At 35.8% G+C, this 19,184-nt stretch overlaps 1 protein-coding gene across 12 annotated transcripts in view; it reads left to right on the top strand.

The window, feature by feature from the left end:
• The window catches only part of TRDMT1 (tRNA aspartic acid methyltransferase 1), an 80,674-nt gene extending 63,958 nt beyond the window's left edge, over window positions 1-16,716 (top strand). For 9 of the 12 annotated variants that reach the window (XM_047066657.1, XM_047066662.1, XM_047066656.1 and 6 more), the window contains 6 exons: window positions 137-206; window positions 1,616-1,699; window positions 3,101-3,444; window positions 5,479-5,536; window positions 7,100-7,229; window positions 13,344-13,564. In XM_047066657.1, the coding sequence (XP_046922613.1) occupies window positions 137-206; window positions 1,616-1,699; window positions 3,101-3,444; window positions 5,479-5,536; window positions 7,100-7,229; window positions 13,344-13,444 (787 nt within the window). In that variant the 3' untranslated portion in view covers window positions 13,445-13,564. The other 3 variants (XM_047066663.1, XM_047066655.1, XM_047066661.1) reach the window with 3 other exon arrangements.
• Window positions 16,717-19,184: the final 2,468 nt, after the last annotated feature.

The raw sequence follows: 19,184 nt of genomic DNA, 5'->3' as shown, positions 1-19,184 counted from the left end.
TCCTAAACAATTTGGGTAGCGACACAGTTTTCACATAAAATGAAGTTTTATGTATAATTTATTGTATAAGAACCCCATTTCGAACCACAGAGTGAAAGCTTTTCTTTTTTCTTTATTTTTGTCTTTGTCTTTTCAGAGACCTGTTAATACAAACAATAGAAAATTGCGGTTTTCAGTACCAAGAATTTCTATTATCTCCAACCTCTGTAGGTACCAAAATTATAAATTTTTCTATAAATTTTCCCAAAGGGAATTTGACTCAATAAAAAGAATGGATCTGTTTTGAATATTTTATGTAAATCTTGAAATTAGTTCAGACATGGGTCTTACTTTCTGAAGAATGTAGTACAGGCACATAGATTCATTTATATACATATTTTATGGAAAATATATATTATATAGCTTGAAGCTCACAGAAAATGTAAATTTATTTCCACACAGAAAATAAAGGATACCGTGTTTTGAAATCTGTGACATTTGGTATTTCCAAATTGGGTGTACTGTAGTTTATAATGCTTCAAAATAATCCAAAATAGAAAGCAAAATGAACAGATGATAATTTTCTAGGTAGTCTTTTGGGGACATATCACTAAAATGCAAACATGGTGAAATGTTGTCATTTGCAGCAACAGGGACGGAGCTAGAGGGGGTAATGCTAAGCAAAATAAGTCGGAGAAAGACGAATATCATAGGATATCACTCATATGTGGAATTTAAGAAACAAAACAAAAGAGCAAAGGAAAACAAAAAAGAGAGATAAACCAAGAAACAGACTTTTAGCTACAGACAACAAATTGATGGTTACCAAGAAAGGATGAGGGTTGGGGATGAGTGAAATAGGTGATGGGGATTAATGAGTACATTTACCCTGATGAGCACCGCGTTGTGTTTGCAAGTGTTGAATCACTGTGTTGTACGCCAGAAGCTAATATAACACTGTATGTTAACTAGACTTGAATTAAAATAAAACAAAATGCAAACATGACTTCTATTTCATGGATATGAAATCAAAGTAGGTGGTTAAGAGAAGATATTTGGTAGATCTTTTATATTACAAGTATCACCGTCTGTTTTTTCTTTTGCCATTGTGTTTGTTAACCTCCTATTTATTATCTTTAGCCTATTATACAGTTATTTGTCCTGAAATTAAAAGAAAACCCATTTAAAAAGTACATGTCTATGGAAATTGGCATTATGTCTGGTCTCATTAGGTTTATTTCATATTTACTGCCTTTTAACTTTAAAATTAGTGTATCCTCCTTTTTTAATAAAAGGAGGTAATAAATTGCCAAAAATAGCTATAGTCGAATGTTACTTTTTATGATTACTATTAATAATGAATGTAAGGATGTCTATATAATTTCTTACCTGGGAATTACAAAATGAAAGTGACTCAGAGACCTATGACTCATCACATGCAATCTCTGTTCATTCAAGTAAAGGTACAAAGCAACTTAAAAGGTTTGAGAATTTGCTCCAAAAATATCTTCCACAAATCAATAATAGAACTTTTCTGACAGAAACTAAATGCATTCCTGTGTGAGTCGTTTTTTACTTGGGTACTCACAGTTGATTCATGTCTCTTTAAGTAACTAACTGCTTGCTTTACTTGCAGCTCGGCATTCCAAATTCAAGGCTACGGTATTTCCTCATTGCAAAGCTTCAGTCAGAACCATTGCCTTTTCAAGCTCCTGGTCAGGTGGTATTATTATTATTATTATTATTATTATTATTATTATTATGTAAGTTTATTTCAGTCTGCTAATTTATTTCAAGAATGACTTTGTAGGAGCTTACATGTGTCCTGTTGAGCCTATAATATAGACCACCACCTAGGTCCAACTCCTAGACCTTTTTCCTCTCCCGATGCCGTTTATTGCTTTAAACAAGACAAAAAATAAAAACTTTTCTTTCATTATTAGAAGAAAATAGAAGTTAAAGGTTGAAAAAACTATTATTAGTGCTGTTATCCTCCTTTTCTCCCCTGTAATTTCCCTTCTGACCATTGACTATTTTGCGTCTATCATTTTCCCCCCAATAGAAGCCATTGATTATTTCAGATAAAACTCAATTATACTATCTTAAAACTGGCTTAACAGCATTCTAACACATTGGTTGCATTTTCTTTGAGGTCAGTGCTATATAGCCTTCATTAATTAAAATACAGTGATTACTACAAGCCAGAATAAAATGCTCTAGTGCTATAGATAGGATCTCTAACTGTGCAAACCACTGTACATATTTCTGTTAAAATTGCTGTGGAAAACAGGGAGTGTCACTGGTTCGGTGAAGCTCTTCTTAACAATCACAGGTAAGAACTCAAAAGCCACGTCCTACTAGCAGGGGGTCAATAGTGTCATTGGGATCCCTTGCAATACGATACCAATACATCTGCCTTTCCGTGGTGGTCAGTTCCCAAAATGGTATGTAAACTATATTCACAAAGACATCATCATTAAAAATTCTGGGAACTATTTTTCTTTCACAAAATAGGACATTATGTATGGTTATATGTTTTGCAGGAACAAAGTTTTCCTATGGGACTCACAAAGAGAAATAACCTTTCAGGGGGAAACATGCTTTCCTTTTCGTAATTACTAGTTTCCCTGTAGACCATGGGTATGTTCCAGCTTTTCTTTTTTAATGAAGGAATATGGCAAATTTTGATCCAGTGCACGTTTTCTGGAAATGTTAATGTTGCTGTCTCTCTTTTCTTTTTATTTTTTTAAATGCTATGCCTTTTATTCTGCTGACTTAGTCATTCTGTAACTAAAGTTGCTTTCTGAACTTCTTTTTAAAATATGATACTGTATCTGTATTCAACATACTTCCTATTTGTTGAATGTTTTCATTAATAAATATAGGAAACAGTAACTCCAGGAAATAAATCATCTGTAGCCTGAGGACACTACAGCTATATGATGAAAAACTTATAATAATAACTTGTATACATACAAGTAAATCCAGTTTCTGTATTTTTGTTGACAACTCTGTAAAGGCTAAAGAGGTTTTTTTGCATAATGTTGTTGGGGCATTATTAATTTATCTTTTATTTTTTAATAAAGCTTTTAACAGGTCATGTATTTTTACTTAATGCCAGGTGCTGAAGGAGTTCCCCAAACTTGAATCTGAACATCCAGAAAAAAATACAATAGTTGCAGAAAATAAAATTGAAAGAAAGAAAATTGAACCAAATATTTGCTTTGATAATGGCAGACAATGTTCTGGAAAAGAAGCCATTCTTTTTAAGCTTGAAACTATAGAAGAAATTGACCGGAAACATCAGCAGGACAGTGATCTCTCTGTGCAGATGCTAAAAGATTTTCTTGAAGATGACATTGACACGAATCAGTATTTTTTGCCACCAAAGTCACTGTTGCGATACGCTCTTTTGTTAGACATTGTTAAGCCCACTTGCAGAAGGTCCACATGCTTTACCAAAGGGTAGGTTTTAAAGAGACTTTTAAAATGGGATATTCAAAATAGACAGGTTTTTATCGTTATTGTTTCTTTTAGTTCTTCTCAAAATAAGGACCATTTAGAAAATGTTTCTACTAGAATGATTTTTTTTTTTTTTTTTGCCCTTAATTGCCTGCTTTCGTGTTCCAGTAGAATGCACGAGTAAAAATTCCTTCTGGCAGAACATTATGTGCACAGCCCACAAAAGTGCTCATAAAACACAATGCCATTTGTTTGGTGACCTTCATAAGAGCTTAATTACCCATGGTGGAAACACGGTTTCTATTGATACTGAATTGCTACTTTTTAGCACCTTTCTTTTTATGGCACATCAGACCTCAAAATTTATGTCCACTCTCATCAAATGTATAAGAAGACATTAAATTTTAATATCAAGAAATAAAGTTAACTCATCTAATACACATTAGCATATTTAAATTTCATTCAGTTTTTAAAATAAGTAATATATTTTTATGGTTCCAAATTCAAAAGGTACAAAGATTGTGAAATTCCTTTCTCTATCTCTGGCTTATCCAGTTTTCCTGCCTACATGCAGGAAATTAGTGATTTCAATTTGCTGTCGAATCTTCCCAAGGTATTATGTATGAGGGTGTATTTAAATATACATGTATATTTTTACCACCTTATTAAGTAAATGGTAACATACTATATCTATTATTATGTACTTTTTTCATTATGCAATATAAACTGGATATTTTTACACATGAATACATAAAGAGCTTTCTATTCTCATGGTATATATATCACAGTGTCTTTTATTGGTTACCTTTGGGTTATTTTTTGAATGTTAGAATATTTTTCATCAATGTTTTAAAACCTACAAAGAAGGGGAAAATTAGGCCTTTCCAGAAAATTTTGTAAAAGACCCCTATCTCTGCTTTGTTAACTCCACTCCTGGGGATGAGTAAACCGTATGATTTGAAACTTGAGGCCTTCTCTTTTCATCCACTAGCTAGCTAGCTTTCATGCACACTCTGCTCCTGATAAAACCATACCAGATTTATTCTGATTTTTATCATGCTCTGCCCTTGGACTTCCAGGGTAACAGGTTTATTACTTTCCATTGCCTTCAAAGACTGTACTCAGCTGTTGTCTGTTTCCAAGTCCGATAAGACAAGACTTATCAATTTGGTAATAAAAAACAACCTTGAAATTCGTTTGTAATTATAAAGATGGTATAAAGGAAGCCTTAGTATAAAAGTATTTTTTAGTGTAAATAGTATAAACATTTTTCTTTCTATCTATCTATCTACACACACACATACATGATATGTGAGAAAACAGATTTGCAAAAATATTCTTCCTGGTGTAACTTTCTCTCACTTTATCTATTAGGGAAAAAAATAATGATAATATTTTAAACAGCTAGCTTGGCAGTGATTTTAGGGGAAGAAATATTACTAATAACTTGCATTTCTGTAGGGTTTTGTACTTTTAATACAGTTTCTTATACAGTGGTCTCTTTGTTGTATGAAAAAGTACAAACCTGCGTTAACAGTGAGAGGGAGACGCACATTCAGTGGGCCTGTGTTTGTCGTGGTCTTGGAGAGTGTGGTTTTCAGCTCATGAGGAGCAGTGATGGTTCAGGCATTATGAGAAATAGTGACAATTTGTTTTCACCTACATAACATTTGGTTTAACGTGCCAGGAGTGTTGATACTGAATAGCCTTTGGATATAAAGTCCTAACAAACTCATGCTTTCTATGATGAACAGTAAGAAATTGACAGTTAATACAAAGAAATGGTAATAATGCATGACTCAGCGTTGTTTTTACACAACTCAAAAAACTATGCCGAATTTAGTGTCTGAGAAATTTAAATAGAATTATCTTGTGTCTCATCTGGCAACTTTTCACTTACAAACCATGTTGATGTGTTTCAGACAATTTCAGAAGGATGTAACTATTTAGATTGATTAATTCATTCAAGAAATATTTAAGAAATTTCACATCAACAAGTACATCAGATGCTACATAACATACATATTAATCTTTCAGTTATGGAAGCTACATAGAAGGGACAGGATCTGTGTTGCAGACCTCAGAGGACGTGCAGGTACCGTATATGCTTTAGAGCTAAAATACTTGAAAACTATGTTTAAGACTTAAGATCTGAGAATATTAAAATAATTTTACATGTCTAATTCAGAATTAATATACATGTTATTTATTCATATTTTCATATAATATAGTGTATACAATAATTCTTTACTATAGGATAAATCTTTTTTGTTTCTCGTTGCTAGATGAGTTTATGTACAAAGAATATTTTGTTTCACTTTCTCTGTTATTATTCTTACCTTTGGTATTCTTTTTATTCCATAAGGAGTAAATTGAAATGCAGCATACAGTAGTTAATGTTCTCTAAAATTATGCACAAATATTTTAATATTGGAGGCTTTCTTTGGATCACACATTATAAAACTGCCTTTTAGGGACAGAAATCTACATCTCAGCAAGACTCTTCATTAATACTTCACTTGTAAACTCTTCATGGCATCATGGTTGAAAACAAGCTTGAGGGGCTCCTGGGTGGCTCTGTCGGTTAAGCATCTACCCCTTGATTTCAGCTCAGGTCATGACCTCGTGGTTTGTGAGATCGAGCCCCATGTTGGCATCTGTGCTGACAGTGTGGATTCTCTCCCTCTCTCTGTCTGCCCCTCCTCTGCTCATGCACTCTCTCTCTCTCACTCCCTCAAAATAAATAAATAAACTTTTAAAAAAAGATAGTTTAAAAACAAACAAGCTTGATATACTTACTGCAAAAATATCTCATATTTTTGCATAATTTTGGACTGAAATCACATTATCTTCTTTTATCCTGATTTGAACTTACCATTAGTACAATTTACCCATGGTAAAAATCCTATCAGAGGCAAATGAATGAATCTGAGAAGTTAAATTTACCAAATGTATTTTATCATTTTAAGAAAATATCTTAATTTGATGAAATTGATCATAAACATTGAACATTTTAATGATCCACTTATTAGCATTATGAAATTGATTTCCTTGGTTGATCAGGTTTCTTCTCGTCTTTCACTGTATTTCTTCACGTCTTATTGCCATTGTTTATTTCTTACGGTTTCATTTTTGAGGGCTCAGAAATGACAGGTAAACTGAATGTTTCCTGATTTGCTCAACATTAAGCTTTTCATTTTTTTTTTTCATTTTTTTTTTTAACGTTTATTTACTTTTGAGACAGAGAGAGACAGGGCATGAACGGGGGAGGGGCAGAGAGAGAGGGAGACACAGAATCGGAAACAGGCTCCAGGCTCTGAGCCATCAGCCAGAGCCTGACGCGGGGCTCAAACTCAACGGACCGCGAGATCGTGACCTGGCTGAAGTCGGACGCTTAACCGACTGAGCCACCCAGGCGCCCCTAAGCTTTTCATTTTTAAACATTACGATTTCAAAGTTTACATTGCCATTGATGAAACAATTATAGAGTTTATTGCAGGGGATATTTTGCCCTGTGCATTTTGCTCCCGTGTATTGTAGCACATACAATACATACATGTATGTTCATCCTTTTTAAACTGCATCACAAGAGATGATCTTATCTTAACAAATCTGCTTGCGCTCTACTTTATCAGTTATCCTGGCTGTTTTCTTACAGATTGAGAATGTCTACAAATCCCTCACCAATTTGTCACAAGAAGAAAAGATAACAGAATTATCAATGCTTAAACTTCGGTATTTCACTCCTAAAGAAATAGCAAATCTCCTTGGATTTCCTCCAGACTTCGGTATGTGAGATACACAGACCCCAGCTTTCATTTAAGGTCCCAGAATTCATCAAGGACTCTTGTGTGTATTTGATGAATAGACCCTTGCCCAGACAGATGGACGTAAGAAACCTTCTTCCTTTCCTGATGGTGCCATTTTTGACATTTCCCTTCCTTCCTCTTTCTGCTTCTGTTCATAACCTGCCTCGGCCCCTTCCTTTCAGGCTCCATTCTCTCTCCCTTTACTCCAGTCATGGTCCCAAGTGGTTTTCAGGGGAGAAGGGCCAAATTTGCAATCCCTCACCTCTCCCCACCGATGGTTGCTAATAGCATGTCCTTCTCCAACTTACTTTCTTGATACCAGAGGTCCTGTTCTAATAACCCCACATAGATCTTGTGAAATAATGTGTCGGTTTGTCCTTTTTGTGAAGAAATTAAAAGGTGGCTGAGGAATTTGTTTTCTTGGTGGTAAGTGTATTTGTATTTCTTCTCAGAGATACATTCTTACCGGTTATGTACCTTTTGTCCTCCCTATAAGGAGAGAAACGAGAAGGTGGAGAGGTGGTCTAGGAGGGAGTCTTCCTCGTGGAAAGAAAGGGTGGGTCAGGAGCACAGCTGCCAGAAGTGACCAAAGATTACGGAGTCTAAACTAAAGCAGGGAATCTCAAGAACAAAAATGCAGATACAGAGTGAGAAAGACAAAGTCCTAGCTCCTTCGTAGTCCAGCAAATCCAGGGATGGATGCTGTTAAGAGATTGGACACGTTGTCTTTGCTTTGGCTTTGCAGAGTCCCTGCCCCATCCCTGATCCCACTTTCTTGGTGCCTGTGCTCTCGGCCATACTGACACCGTCAGTGTCTTAGGCTGGGGTGGCTGTGTTCCCAGTACCTGGCTCGCGCCGACCGGAGAGAGACAGACCTCCCTAACGTGTTCCAGGACTACACAAGGACACAGTGTGTTTTTGATAACTCTGGGAGTTTGAAAGCAGAAAAGTGGAACTTGTCTAAATCCAGTATTGTTGTAATATTAATACAGTACTATTTTTGAAGCAGATGACGGGTTAAATAGATCATGTTTTAAATTCTAAATGGTAGATTTACAGATGAGGTTTTGGAGCACATCCTTCTGTACGTTGGGAAGAAACTGACTATATAATTTGACTGTCCTCTTGGTAATTGGTTCTTGAAGGGTAGTCACGGCAACCAGGTTTATTTTGTAACTCTCTGCCTTTTTCTTGGTGATCTCATTCAGTCACAAATATCCTGGGGAGCGTTATTTAAGGAAAACACAAACTTTCCTTGTCTTAGTCTACGTCACACAGTAAAGTGAGAACATCATAAAACAAATAAAGAGCTGAGAATTGGACTCAAGAAATTAATTCCCAGTCTGCTCATTTGCTTACTATTTTTTTTTCTTTTTTAGGATAAACAATCAAAGGTACTTTCCATAGTACTAAAGAGAGAAAAGAAATTGAGTGTCTAATAACAAATTCCTACGTTTTGAGTGCTCGTTTCTTTCAGTAGTAGCAGTCACTGTGGTAACACTAAAAGGCAGCAGGGACCCCAGAGTCAGACTGGCCAAGTTTGAGTCCTAGCTGCACCTCAACCCCTCCCTGCTTTAGTTTACACATGTGTGGAGTGGGGGTCATCACAGCGCCAGTGTCAGAGGGTCCTAGTGACAGTTAAATGAGGTAACGTGTAAAATGCTTACACACTTTCTGACATTCAACATCAAATTCAAATGTCAGCTTTTATTTGTAAAACAACGGACATTTATTTGCTCTCATAGCCTTTACTTCATAAATACTTCTCATTTGAAAATTTCACATATGTAAGTTAGAATTTTTCAAAGCTCTCTGCAAATGCGCATACACGAAAGTCTTTAAATTACTTCACCTTCTTTTAAAATATGTGATATATTTGTATGATCAGTATTGACCTGACGTCACCCCTGAGCAGCACTGTGACAGAAATGTCCTTCCCGTGTGCTTCCAACATTATCGAGTCTGAATCTGAAATGGGCGTTGTTTGAGCTGCACTGTTAACGAGGGTTTTGCATCGATCCTTCCGTACATCGTGTGCTGGTTTTCTTTGTCACTAGTGGTATGAACTCGTGAGATAGTGAGCTTGGGAAGCGGACACTGACCTACACTTACAGAATGAAAGCTGCTGTCTTGACCTTGTTAATGCTATGTTTCTGTGTTTTTGAGCATCATTATTCTTTTTAGTGTACCTAAGTTTCTAAAAAGTCACCTTTTAATTTAAAAAAAGCTGTACCTGTATATAAAATACACAAGCACCCTTACATATATGTCATTTTTACAAATCTCACTTGTTTGCTTTCAAACATTTCTTGCCCTGTGATATAATCTTAATATTACACGAGGTCATCCCTGGGATATTCTAAAAGTCTGTGATATAGTTGCATCTTTGGCTCATTTGAATGAAATAATTTTTTAGATGACTAATGTGCTTGCCTAAGACATATTATCTTTATAATGGCAATTTTATGATCTTGCTCAATTGCATATGTAATTTTATTATGTGACCACTTCTTTTATTGCAGTAAGTATAATGTAAAGTGTTGATGAAGCAGTTTTATCACAGTCAACTCTACCTTCTGGTCCTCACAAAATATGTATTTTGCTTTTCTTAATACTTTTTAATTATTTCCTCCATCTTATTATCTAAATTGCCTTTCCTTTATTTAATTGCTGTGCCAGAGGATACTGAATATGAAAATGGTAACTAACCTTACAGGGTATACTTCACGGACAGTCTTTTATGTTGATACTTGCAAGGTTCTGTTCTAGCAAATGTTGTATCTATGGGCCATTTGTTTTGAAAAAGAATGTAGCAAAATAGAAGTCCAATGTGAGAAAGCCCATTTGTGGAAGCAGAATATAAAAAACAACTGTGAGGGACTTGTATCCAGAATATATAAAGAACTCTTATAACTCAACAATAAAAAGAAATAATCCAATTAAAAAATGGGCAAAGGATTTGAATATTTTCCAAAGAAGATAGACAGATGGCCAATAAGCACATGAAAAGATGTTCAGCATCATTAGTTATTAAGGAAATGTAAATCAAAACCACAATAAGATACCACTTCACAAAAAGACAAACAATAACAGTGTTGGTAAAGATGTGGTGAAATCAGATCCCTTGTACACTGCTGGTGGGAATATAAAATGGTACAGCTGCTCTGAAGAACAGTGTGCAAGTCCTCAAATGTTAGACATAGAGTTACTGTATGAGTCAGCATTTTCACCCCTAGGTATATATCCAAGAGAACTGAAAACACATGTCTCCACAAAAATGTATACAAGAGAATAATTCATAATCAAAAAGTAGAAACAACCCAATATCTATCAATGGATAAGTGGATAAATAAAATGTGGCATATCCGTGCGATAGAATATTATTTAGTTAAAAAGAGGATGGAGTATCGCTACATCGTGTTGTGATGAATGAATGAACCTTGAAAATGTGCTAAGTGAAAGAAGCCAGAAACAAAAGACAACATATTGTATGGTTCCATTTATATGGAATGTCCAGAATAGGCAAATCCATAGATACGGGAAGTAGATTAGTGCTTCAGGGGCAGGGAGGGGAGCTGGGAGTGATTGCTAATGGGTACCAGCTTTCCTTTTTTTAAAAAAATTGAAGTAATATCGAGATGTAACATTATAATACCTTTGGGTATACAATGGGATGATTTGATATTTGTATACATTGAGAAATGATCACCACAAAGAGTGTGGTCAGCGTCCATTGCCATATATCAGACATAGTTACAAACATTTTTTGTTTGTGATGAGGACTTTTAAGACCTATTAGTAACTTTCAAATACACAATATAGTATTAGTAACTGTAGTCTCCACCATGCTGTAAATGACATTCCCATGACTTGTTTATTTTATAGCTGGAAGTTTATACCTTTTGACCTCTTTCACCCATTTAGCCACTCCCCCCCAACCACCAGTCTATTCTCTGTATCTGTGAGTGTGATATTTTTTTTGCTTTGTTTGCTTTGTTTCTTAGATTCCACATTATAAGTGAGATCATAGAGTGTTTGTCCTTTTCTCTCTGACTTACTTCACTTGGTATAATGTCCTCAAGGTCCACCTGTATTGTTGCAAATGGTGATATTTCATTCCTTTTTTTATGGCTGAATAATAATTCGTGTGTGTGTGTGTGTGTGTGTGTGTGTGTGTGTGTGTGTAAGTTCTTCCCATATCTTGGCTATTATGAATAATGTTGCAGGGAACATAGGGGTGCATATATCTTTTCGAATTAGTGTTTTCATTTTTATCCCACAAATACCCAGAAGTAGAGTCGCTGGATCATATGGTAGTTCTATTTTTAATTCATTGGGGAACCTCCATGCTGTTTTCCATAGCGGCTGCACAATTAATATACATGCCCTCAATATATTTTGGATATTAACCCCTTATCAGATATATGATTTGCAAATGTTTTCTCCCATTCTGTAGGTTGCCTTTTCATTTTGTTGATGATTTTTTTTTGATGTGTAAAAGGTTTTTAGTTTGATATAGTCCCACTTGTTTAGTTTTGCTTTTTCGACTTCGCTTTTGGAGTTAGATTCAAAAAAATTGTCGCCAAGACTGATGTCAGGGAGCTTCCTGCCTGTTTTCTTTTAGGGGTTCTATGGTGTCCGTTCTTACATTCTAGTCTTCAGTCCATTTTGAGTTAATTTTTGTATATCAGAACATGATGCTTCCAGCTTTGTTCTTCTTTTACAAGGTTGCTTTGGCTGTTTGGTATCTTTTGTGGTTTCATATGAATTCTAGGATTGTGTATTCTGTTTTTGTCAAAAATGCCCTTGGAATTTTGATAGGTATTGCATTGACTGTGTAGATTGCTTTGGATACTGGGCATTTTAATAATAATTCTTCCAATCCATGAGCACAAGATATCTTTCCATTTATTTGTGTCTCATTTCTTTCTTTGGTGTCTTGCAGTTTTTAGCATACAGATCTTTTACCTTGATCAAATTTATTCGTAGGTATTTTGTTCTTTTTTATGGGATTGTAAATGGGATTGTGTTCTTTTTTTTTTTTTTAATTTTTTTTTCAACGTTTATTTATTTTTGGGACAGAGAGAGACAGAGCATGAACGGGGGAGGGGCAGAGAGAGAGGGAGACACAGAATCGGAAACAGGCTCCAGGCTCTGAGCCATCAGCCCAGAGCCCGACGCGGGGCTTGAACTCACGGACCGCGAGATCGTGACCTGGCTGAAGTCGGACACTTAACCGACTGCGCCACCCAGGCGCCCCTGGGATTGTGTTCTTAATTTCTCTTTCTGATAGCTTATTGTTAGTGTGTAGAAACACAACAGATATTTGTATATTAATTTTGTATCCTGAGGCTTCACTGAATTCATGTATTCGTGCTAACAGCTTTTTTGGTGGAGTCTTTGGGGGGTTTGTGTATAATATGTCATCGGCAAATTGTGACAGTTTTACTTTTGCAATTTGGATGCCTGTTACTTCTTTTTCTTTGCCTAATTGCTGTGGGTAAGACTTCCAATACTTTGTTGAATAAAAGTGGCAAAAGTGGGCATCCTTGTCTTATTCCTGATCTTAGAGGAAAATGTTTAGCTTTTTACTTTTGAGTATGTTATTAGCTGTGGGCCACATTCTTTGTGAGGCAATAAACATATTCTGGAATTAAATAGTGGAGATGTATGCAAAACTCTGTGACTGTCCTAAAAACCATTGATTTGTATATTTTAAAAGGGTGAATTTTATCTCCATAAAGTGGTTTTTAACTAAAGGAAAACAACTGTGAAATAATGGTAGCCACAGTTTTTCCTAAAGTGTGTTGATATACAGATTTCTGTGAGTTTTGCGGGGGGTATGTGTGTAATTATGTGTGCACTGAGCATAATATATGTTATATGATAGGATAATGTCACATGGTGTAGGCATTGTAATTTTAGATAATATTTTTGGCTTCAGATTCCAATTTCTTAATTGAACTTCGTGGAGACCTTAGGGACTTATTTATGTGAATGACCACTGTGCTCCTACTAAAGGATGCATTCTTTTGTCTCTGGAAGTTTGTATTATAAATGATTGTCTTGTAAATTATTATCTCTCTTTTCTAGGATTTCCTGAGAAGATAACAGTGAAACAGCGTTATCGTCTACTTGGAAATAGTCTCAATGTGCATGTAGTAGCTAAACTAATCAAAATCCTATATGAATAATTTAAAAATAACTCTGAAAGATGGTCACATTATTTATTCATATCCAGATAGTAATTCTTAAATTCTATTTTGAATTGATTTTGATGAAATTTAACTAAACTCTCTTTATCTCTCTTGAAATTTAACTAAACTCTCTTTATCTCTCTTTAAAAAGAAATTTGGATTTATCATAAAAATGCTGATTTTTAAAAGAATTTATATTACTGTATTTTGTAAAGCAAAAATTGCTATTATGCTTTACAAGAATATATTTTCATGTGAAATTGCTAAACATATATGTAAAATATTCTCTTTATAACATTATGGTATATACAAATTTAGGAGCATTGGAGTTTGAATATCTACATGAATATTTTACAAAGTGTCATGATAGACATAGTATAGTGAACCTGAGAAATTATTTTTTTTTATGTTGCTTAAACAAATTGCTTTATGAATCCTATTATTTTATTTTATTTTATTTTATTTTATTTTATTTTATTTTATTTTATTTTATTTTATTTTATTGTCAGATTGATTATTCCTGATTTTAAAATGATGCTTCTAATTCTGGCCTGTTTCAAATATTGAATGTTTACTGAATTCCATCCTTTAAACATTTCTTAATTATATCTAAACAAATGCATATAATGTTTTAGACCAAATTATCATTATTCAGTGTTACACAGCCGTCTGAAGAAAGTGTCAGAAAAAATAATCCTAAATTCTTTTTTTTTCTTTTTTTTTTTTTTTAATTTTTTTTTTTTTTTCAACGTTTATTTACCTTTGGGACAGAGAGAGACAGAGCATGAACGGGGGAGGGGCAGAGAGAGAGGGAGACACAGAATCGGAAACAGGCTCCAGGCTCTGAGCCATCAGCCCAGAGCCTGACGCGGGGCTCGAACTCACGGACCGCGAGATCGCGACCTGGCTGAAGTCGGACGCCCAACCGACTGCGCCACCCAGGCGCCCCCTAAATTCTTGATTATGTCTCCATCAGGAAGCTACAGAGAATGTAGGTAAACATTATCCAATTATCTTTAATTCTACCACCATGTAAAATGCAAAACTTCATTGTCCGTTCTTTATTTATAAATATTTTCTTTTACTTTGCTGTCATCAGAGCTTGCTTTTGTCTTCCTTCTTAGCTTCTTGTTGTAAGTTGAATTTGCATCACATTCTAGGGAATGTAGTGTGGCATTCAGATTTTAGGGAGGAAATTCTGCTCTCCGACCCCATTTTATATGACTGTTCTGTGAATTAGCTTTTTAAACTTTCTCTTTCTCTCTCAGACTTCTTGGAATTATGGTTTCTTATCAGACTGTTTGTATTATAAACCCTGTGGTTTTATTTCAGTGATAAAAGCAAGTGACAGAAAGAAGAGAAATGAAAAGAAATAAGACCAGAAATTGTATCACAAAATAAAAAATATTTTCATTCTTTTTTTAAAAAGTGTTTATTTATTTTTGAGAGAGAGAGTGCACACAAGCAGGAGAGGGACAGAGAAAGAGGGGGGCAGAGGATCTGAAGCAGGCTCTGTGCTGACAGCAGACAGAATATTTTTATTCCTAAAAGACAATCATTTCGAAGTGGAGAAATCAGAACCCTGTGCATTGCTGGTGGAAATGTAAAATGGTGAGCCACTGTAGAAAGAAGATGATGATTCCTTCAAAAAAATTAAACCTAGAATTAACCTTATGATCTAACAATTTCACTTCTGAGTATATGCCCAAAAGGATTGAAAGTAAGGACTTGAACAGATATTTGTATACTAATGTTCATAGCACCATTATTCACAATAGCCAAAAAGAGGAAAGAGCCAACATACTTGGGTGAAGACTGGATAAACCAAATATAATGTATACATACAGTGGAATATTATTCAGCCATGAAAACAAAGAAATTCTGATACATGCAACAACATGGATGACCCTTGAGGACATTATGGTCGGTGAAAGAAGCCAGACACAAAGGGACAAATTTTCTATAATTCCAGTTACATGGGGTATGTAAAAGAATCAAGTTCATAGAGATAGAAAGTAAACTAAGGGTTACCAAGGTTCGGGGTACCTGGGGAATAAGAGTTAGCATCGAATGGGTACAGAGTTCTGTTTGGGGTGGTAAAAAAGTTCTGGAGATGATTAATGGTGGTGGTTGCACACCAATGGAAATGTACTTAATGCCACTGAACTGTATCCTTAAAAATCCTTAAAATGGCAAGTTTTATGTTATGTACATCTTATCACATTTAAATAAAAAAAGTCATACCTCACCACCATTTCTTCAGAAAAACTCATAAATATGGACATAGGCCAATGTGTATATGTATCAGTGTTCACGTCTACATTATGTATATGTGTTTAAAGACAAACCTTATTACAAATCTCATAATGGGGGGGGTGGAGGGGATACGTTTATAGTTTAAAATCAGAATTGAGAATCAAGAAGTTCCCAAATAAGCCAAGATAACGTAATAAGGATCTAATTTGAAGCCCATATAGACAAAGTAGTTAAAGTGTGTTTTCCTCAGGTTGTTGTGTTATTGAAAAGAAGGCTAACTTTTCATAATTTGGCCTTCAGCTTGGAACTACAAGTCTTTTAGGTCACAAGTGGTAGACTGATTTACAGATAGCTTTGGACTTTGAAATTGAGTGAGGGTCATATGGTCTCAGCAGTTTTCTTATAGCCTGTGAACTCATGTAACTTTTCAAGACAGCCTTTCAACGTTCCTGGACCAGAACTCTCTCCCTCTTAGCTTCCAGTGTCAAAGTGCACCGCAGACAACTCTCCTGTCAACTTCTTAACATTTGTTTTTCTTGCATCCACTTCCCATCCAATCCTCTTTCTCCATTCAGCAGACTCACCCAGATATCTAGATATGCCCCTTTGCACATTTTATTGAAAAGCAGTAAGAATCGTACACATGTTCCTCAACTTCAGTTTATACTAGTCAAGCTGTCAGCACCATTTTTTCCTTTCCTGTCCTCTCCTGTCATTCCTTTACTTTGCTACTGAAAATTTAAACCTTCAGTTTTAAAAACAAAAACAAAAACATTGTCCTAACCTCTGTGTGTCTGTTTCTCTCTTTAGGACTTCTAAGAACATTTTACACTAAGATGGTCATGCTCTTCAAAATCGTTTGCAACCATGACCCAAACAATTTCACTATTTTTGTCTTGATTTGTGAGTTTATTCCTTTTTAAATGTATTTGTTCAGTAAATATGAACATGTGCAGAGAACTTTTTTGGCTTCTGATTCCCAAACTACTCAAATAAATTTGTTATAGTCACCAGAGGTTCTGAGTCTTATTTTCAACTACATCCAGCACTGAGAGCTCTCTCTCAAGTACGCTGTATCTGATTCCTAAAGCTTTCTCAAACTTATTTTTCCTACTAATACGAACCTAGATAGAAATTTTCACAAAGGAGAAGATAGGAAGGTAATTTTCCCAAAGAGCTCTTCTGCATAGCTCTGGGATGTTCTCATTTCTTTGCTCGTACATAGCACGGTTCCATTGTTTACTTCAAGGATTTGCTCTGTATTTTATTTTGTTTGCACCTTTATGCCTATTCATATCAGGGCAGATTTAAATTATAAGCGCGCAAGTAGGGAACATGTTTATTTAGCCAAGTTGGCTCTATAATCAGATGAGATCACCTGAAGAGTCTAAAGAGAGAGGGGAGAGCAGAGGTCTGGAGTTGAATTCTTATCCATTACTGACGATTCAGTCCTCAGGCCTCCCTACCCTTTACCATCCAAGCCATTTTTTCTAAGGTCTCACCCTTTCCTACAACTTCTGGGTTTTTTTGCCCATGATACCCAGGTAACTCCAGATCTGATATTGTTCCTCAGCCCTGTTCTAGAATTTTTGTGCTGGGATATTTTTAGCTTGAGTATCTTTCTGTCACATCAAACTTAGCATATTTGAAAACAGTGAATCGTCCTCCATTTAAAAATCAGTTCCACTCATGATTAATTTCAATATTCCTCATCATGACACCACACTGCTTCTCTCCCAGTCTCCCAAATTCAAATCTCATCACTCAAGGTCATCATCACCTTTTCTCTCACTCTATTTCCATTTATCAGCTTTGGTTAATAAAGTAGTCTTCCTCAGAAGGCCTTCCCTGCACAATGATTCACTTTAGGAAAACAGAAGAAGTCACTTTGAAACTTAAAGACATATATGCCCGTTTGCAACCAGATTTGTATGCTTGAGTCAACACTTGGACATTGAGCAAATTTCAGCCTTCTGAATTTGATCTAGAATGAATATCACTTTTAGTAAGATAGTTGTTATTTTACTCAGTTCCTTACACAAGTACAATTAAATGTCACACACACAAATGATTGAAAATACCTGATGGAATGTGAGAGTCCTTAGATAGTAGATATAAGTTGACTTTTCTGTTCAAAAAGCTCATGCTACAGACGATTAGACAATGAGCTGGATAGTTGCTGTGATTCGAATTTGTTTTAAGTGAAAAATATCCCATGTTTTGGAGAATGTAGACTTCCAGGAGGGCAGGGGTTTTTGATTTTTCTTTTCCACTGCTACCTTCCCAGGGACTAAAATAGTACCTGGCACACAGCGAGCACTTAATAAATATTTGTTAAATGAGTGACTATGGCCACCATACTGGATTGATATAGAAGCTGTCTAAAGGCCGTCACACTGTGGAATTTAAACAGAGTCACTCTCCTGAGAACTATTTCTGTTACTGCCACTTCCTCCATACTTAGGGGAATAGCTAAATTTACTCAACTTTGGAACACATGATTTAAAAAACAATTCTAGGATAGGGCTTGATCTTTTGGCTTTTGAGGAAGATGTGCAGATAGAAATTTAAACAAATATGTATTGTACTCTGACTTCTTGTCTGGACAAGAGGGCAGGCTCATTTCTCTTTGCTCTTCCTAAGTACAGTGATCAATTCTGGGTAAGTATGTTTATAAAATAATGCAAGAGGCATCAGAAAGAGAACTCTTAAAGGAGGGAAGAGAAAACAAACCAGCTAGGTAATCCCAAGACTGGCAAGGGAACATGGTTGCAGGATGTCTTACAGTCTCCCATCCAACAGAAGGAGGTGATCCAAGTTGGGTGCTTCCTGACTCCGAACCTCACATGGGAACCCAGCATGGCTCATTCCTATCCCAGATGGAACTGGGGTCCTGCTGCCAACACCAGGTGAGTCTGATATCACCAGCAAGTGCAATATATAGGGATCCCCACTGACAAGTGTCCAGGGGAAGCACTCTACTTTTCTGGAAGGCCTGAGATTCCTTTCACTTACTGAGACACTGGACAGCCAGAGGACACTGGCAAGGGGATCCCACCCCAAAAGGCCTGATCCAGGAATCCTTTTCATCACCATGGACAGGAGGCTCCTTACCTTAACCTATAGGTGCCAGTGAGTTGGCCTGGTGAGAACTTCTTCCCCCTAATGTAGGACCATCGAGGACCACATGGAGCCCCAGTGGTACAGATAAACCAAGCAGACCAAAACGCTCTGAAAGTTAAACTGCCACTGCAGTTAACTTTCAAAATCAAAAAGTAGGCCAAGATCTGCATGCTAAACATAAACAGAGTAGCTGCTTGCTAAAATAAAAGATGGAAATAAGACCCAGAGTCTCCTAACATAATAGACAAAATATACAGGATGCAACCCAAAATTATTTGTCGTACCAAGAACAAATCACAAGTTGAATGTAAACTTATGACACCACCAAAATGAATCAGATGTTGGAATTATCTGACAA

Source organism: Lynx rufus, unplaced genomic scaffold (assembly GCF_022079265.1).
Source record: "Lynx rufus isolate CCGP_SWC_20201006 ecotype Redwood Valley unplaced genomic scaffold, mLynRuf1.p SCAF_7, whole genome shotgun sequence".
Classification (NCBI taxonomy): Eukaryota; Metazoa; Chordata; class Mammalia; order Carnivora; family Felidae; genus Lynx; species Lynx rufus.
This window is presented reverse-complemented; position numbering and strand designations above follow the sequence as displayed.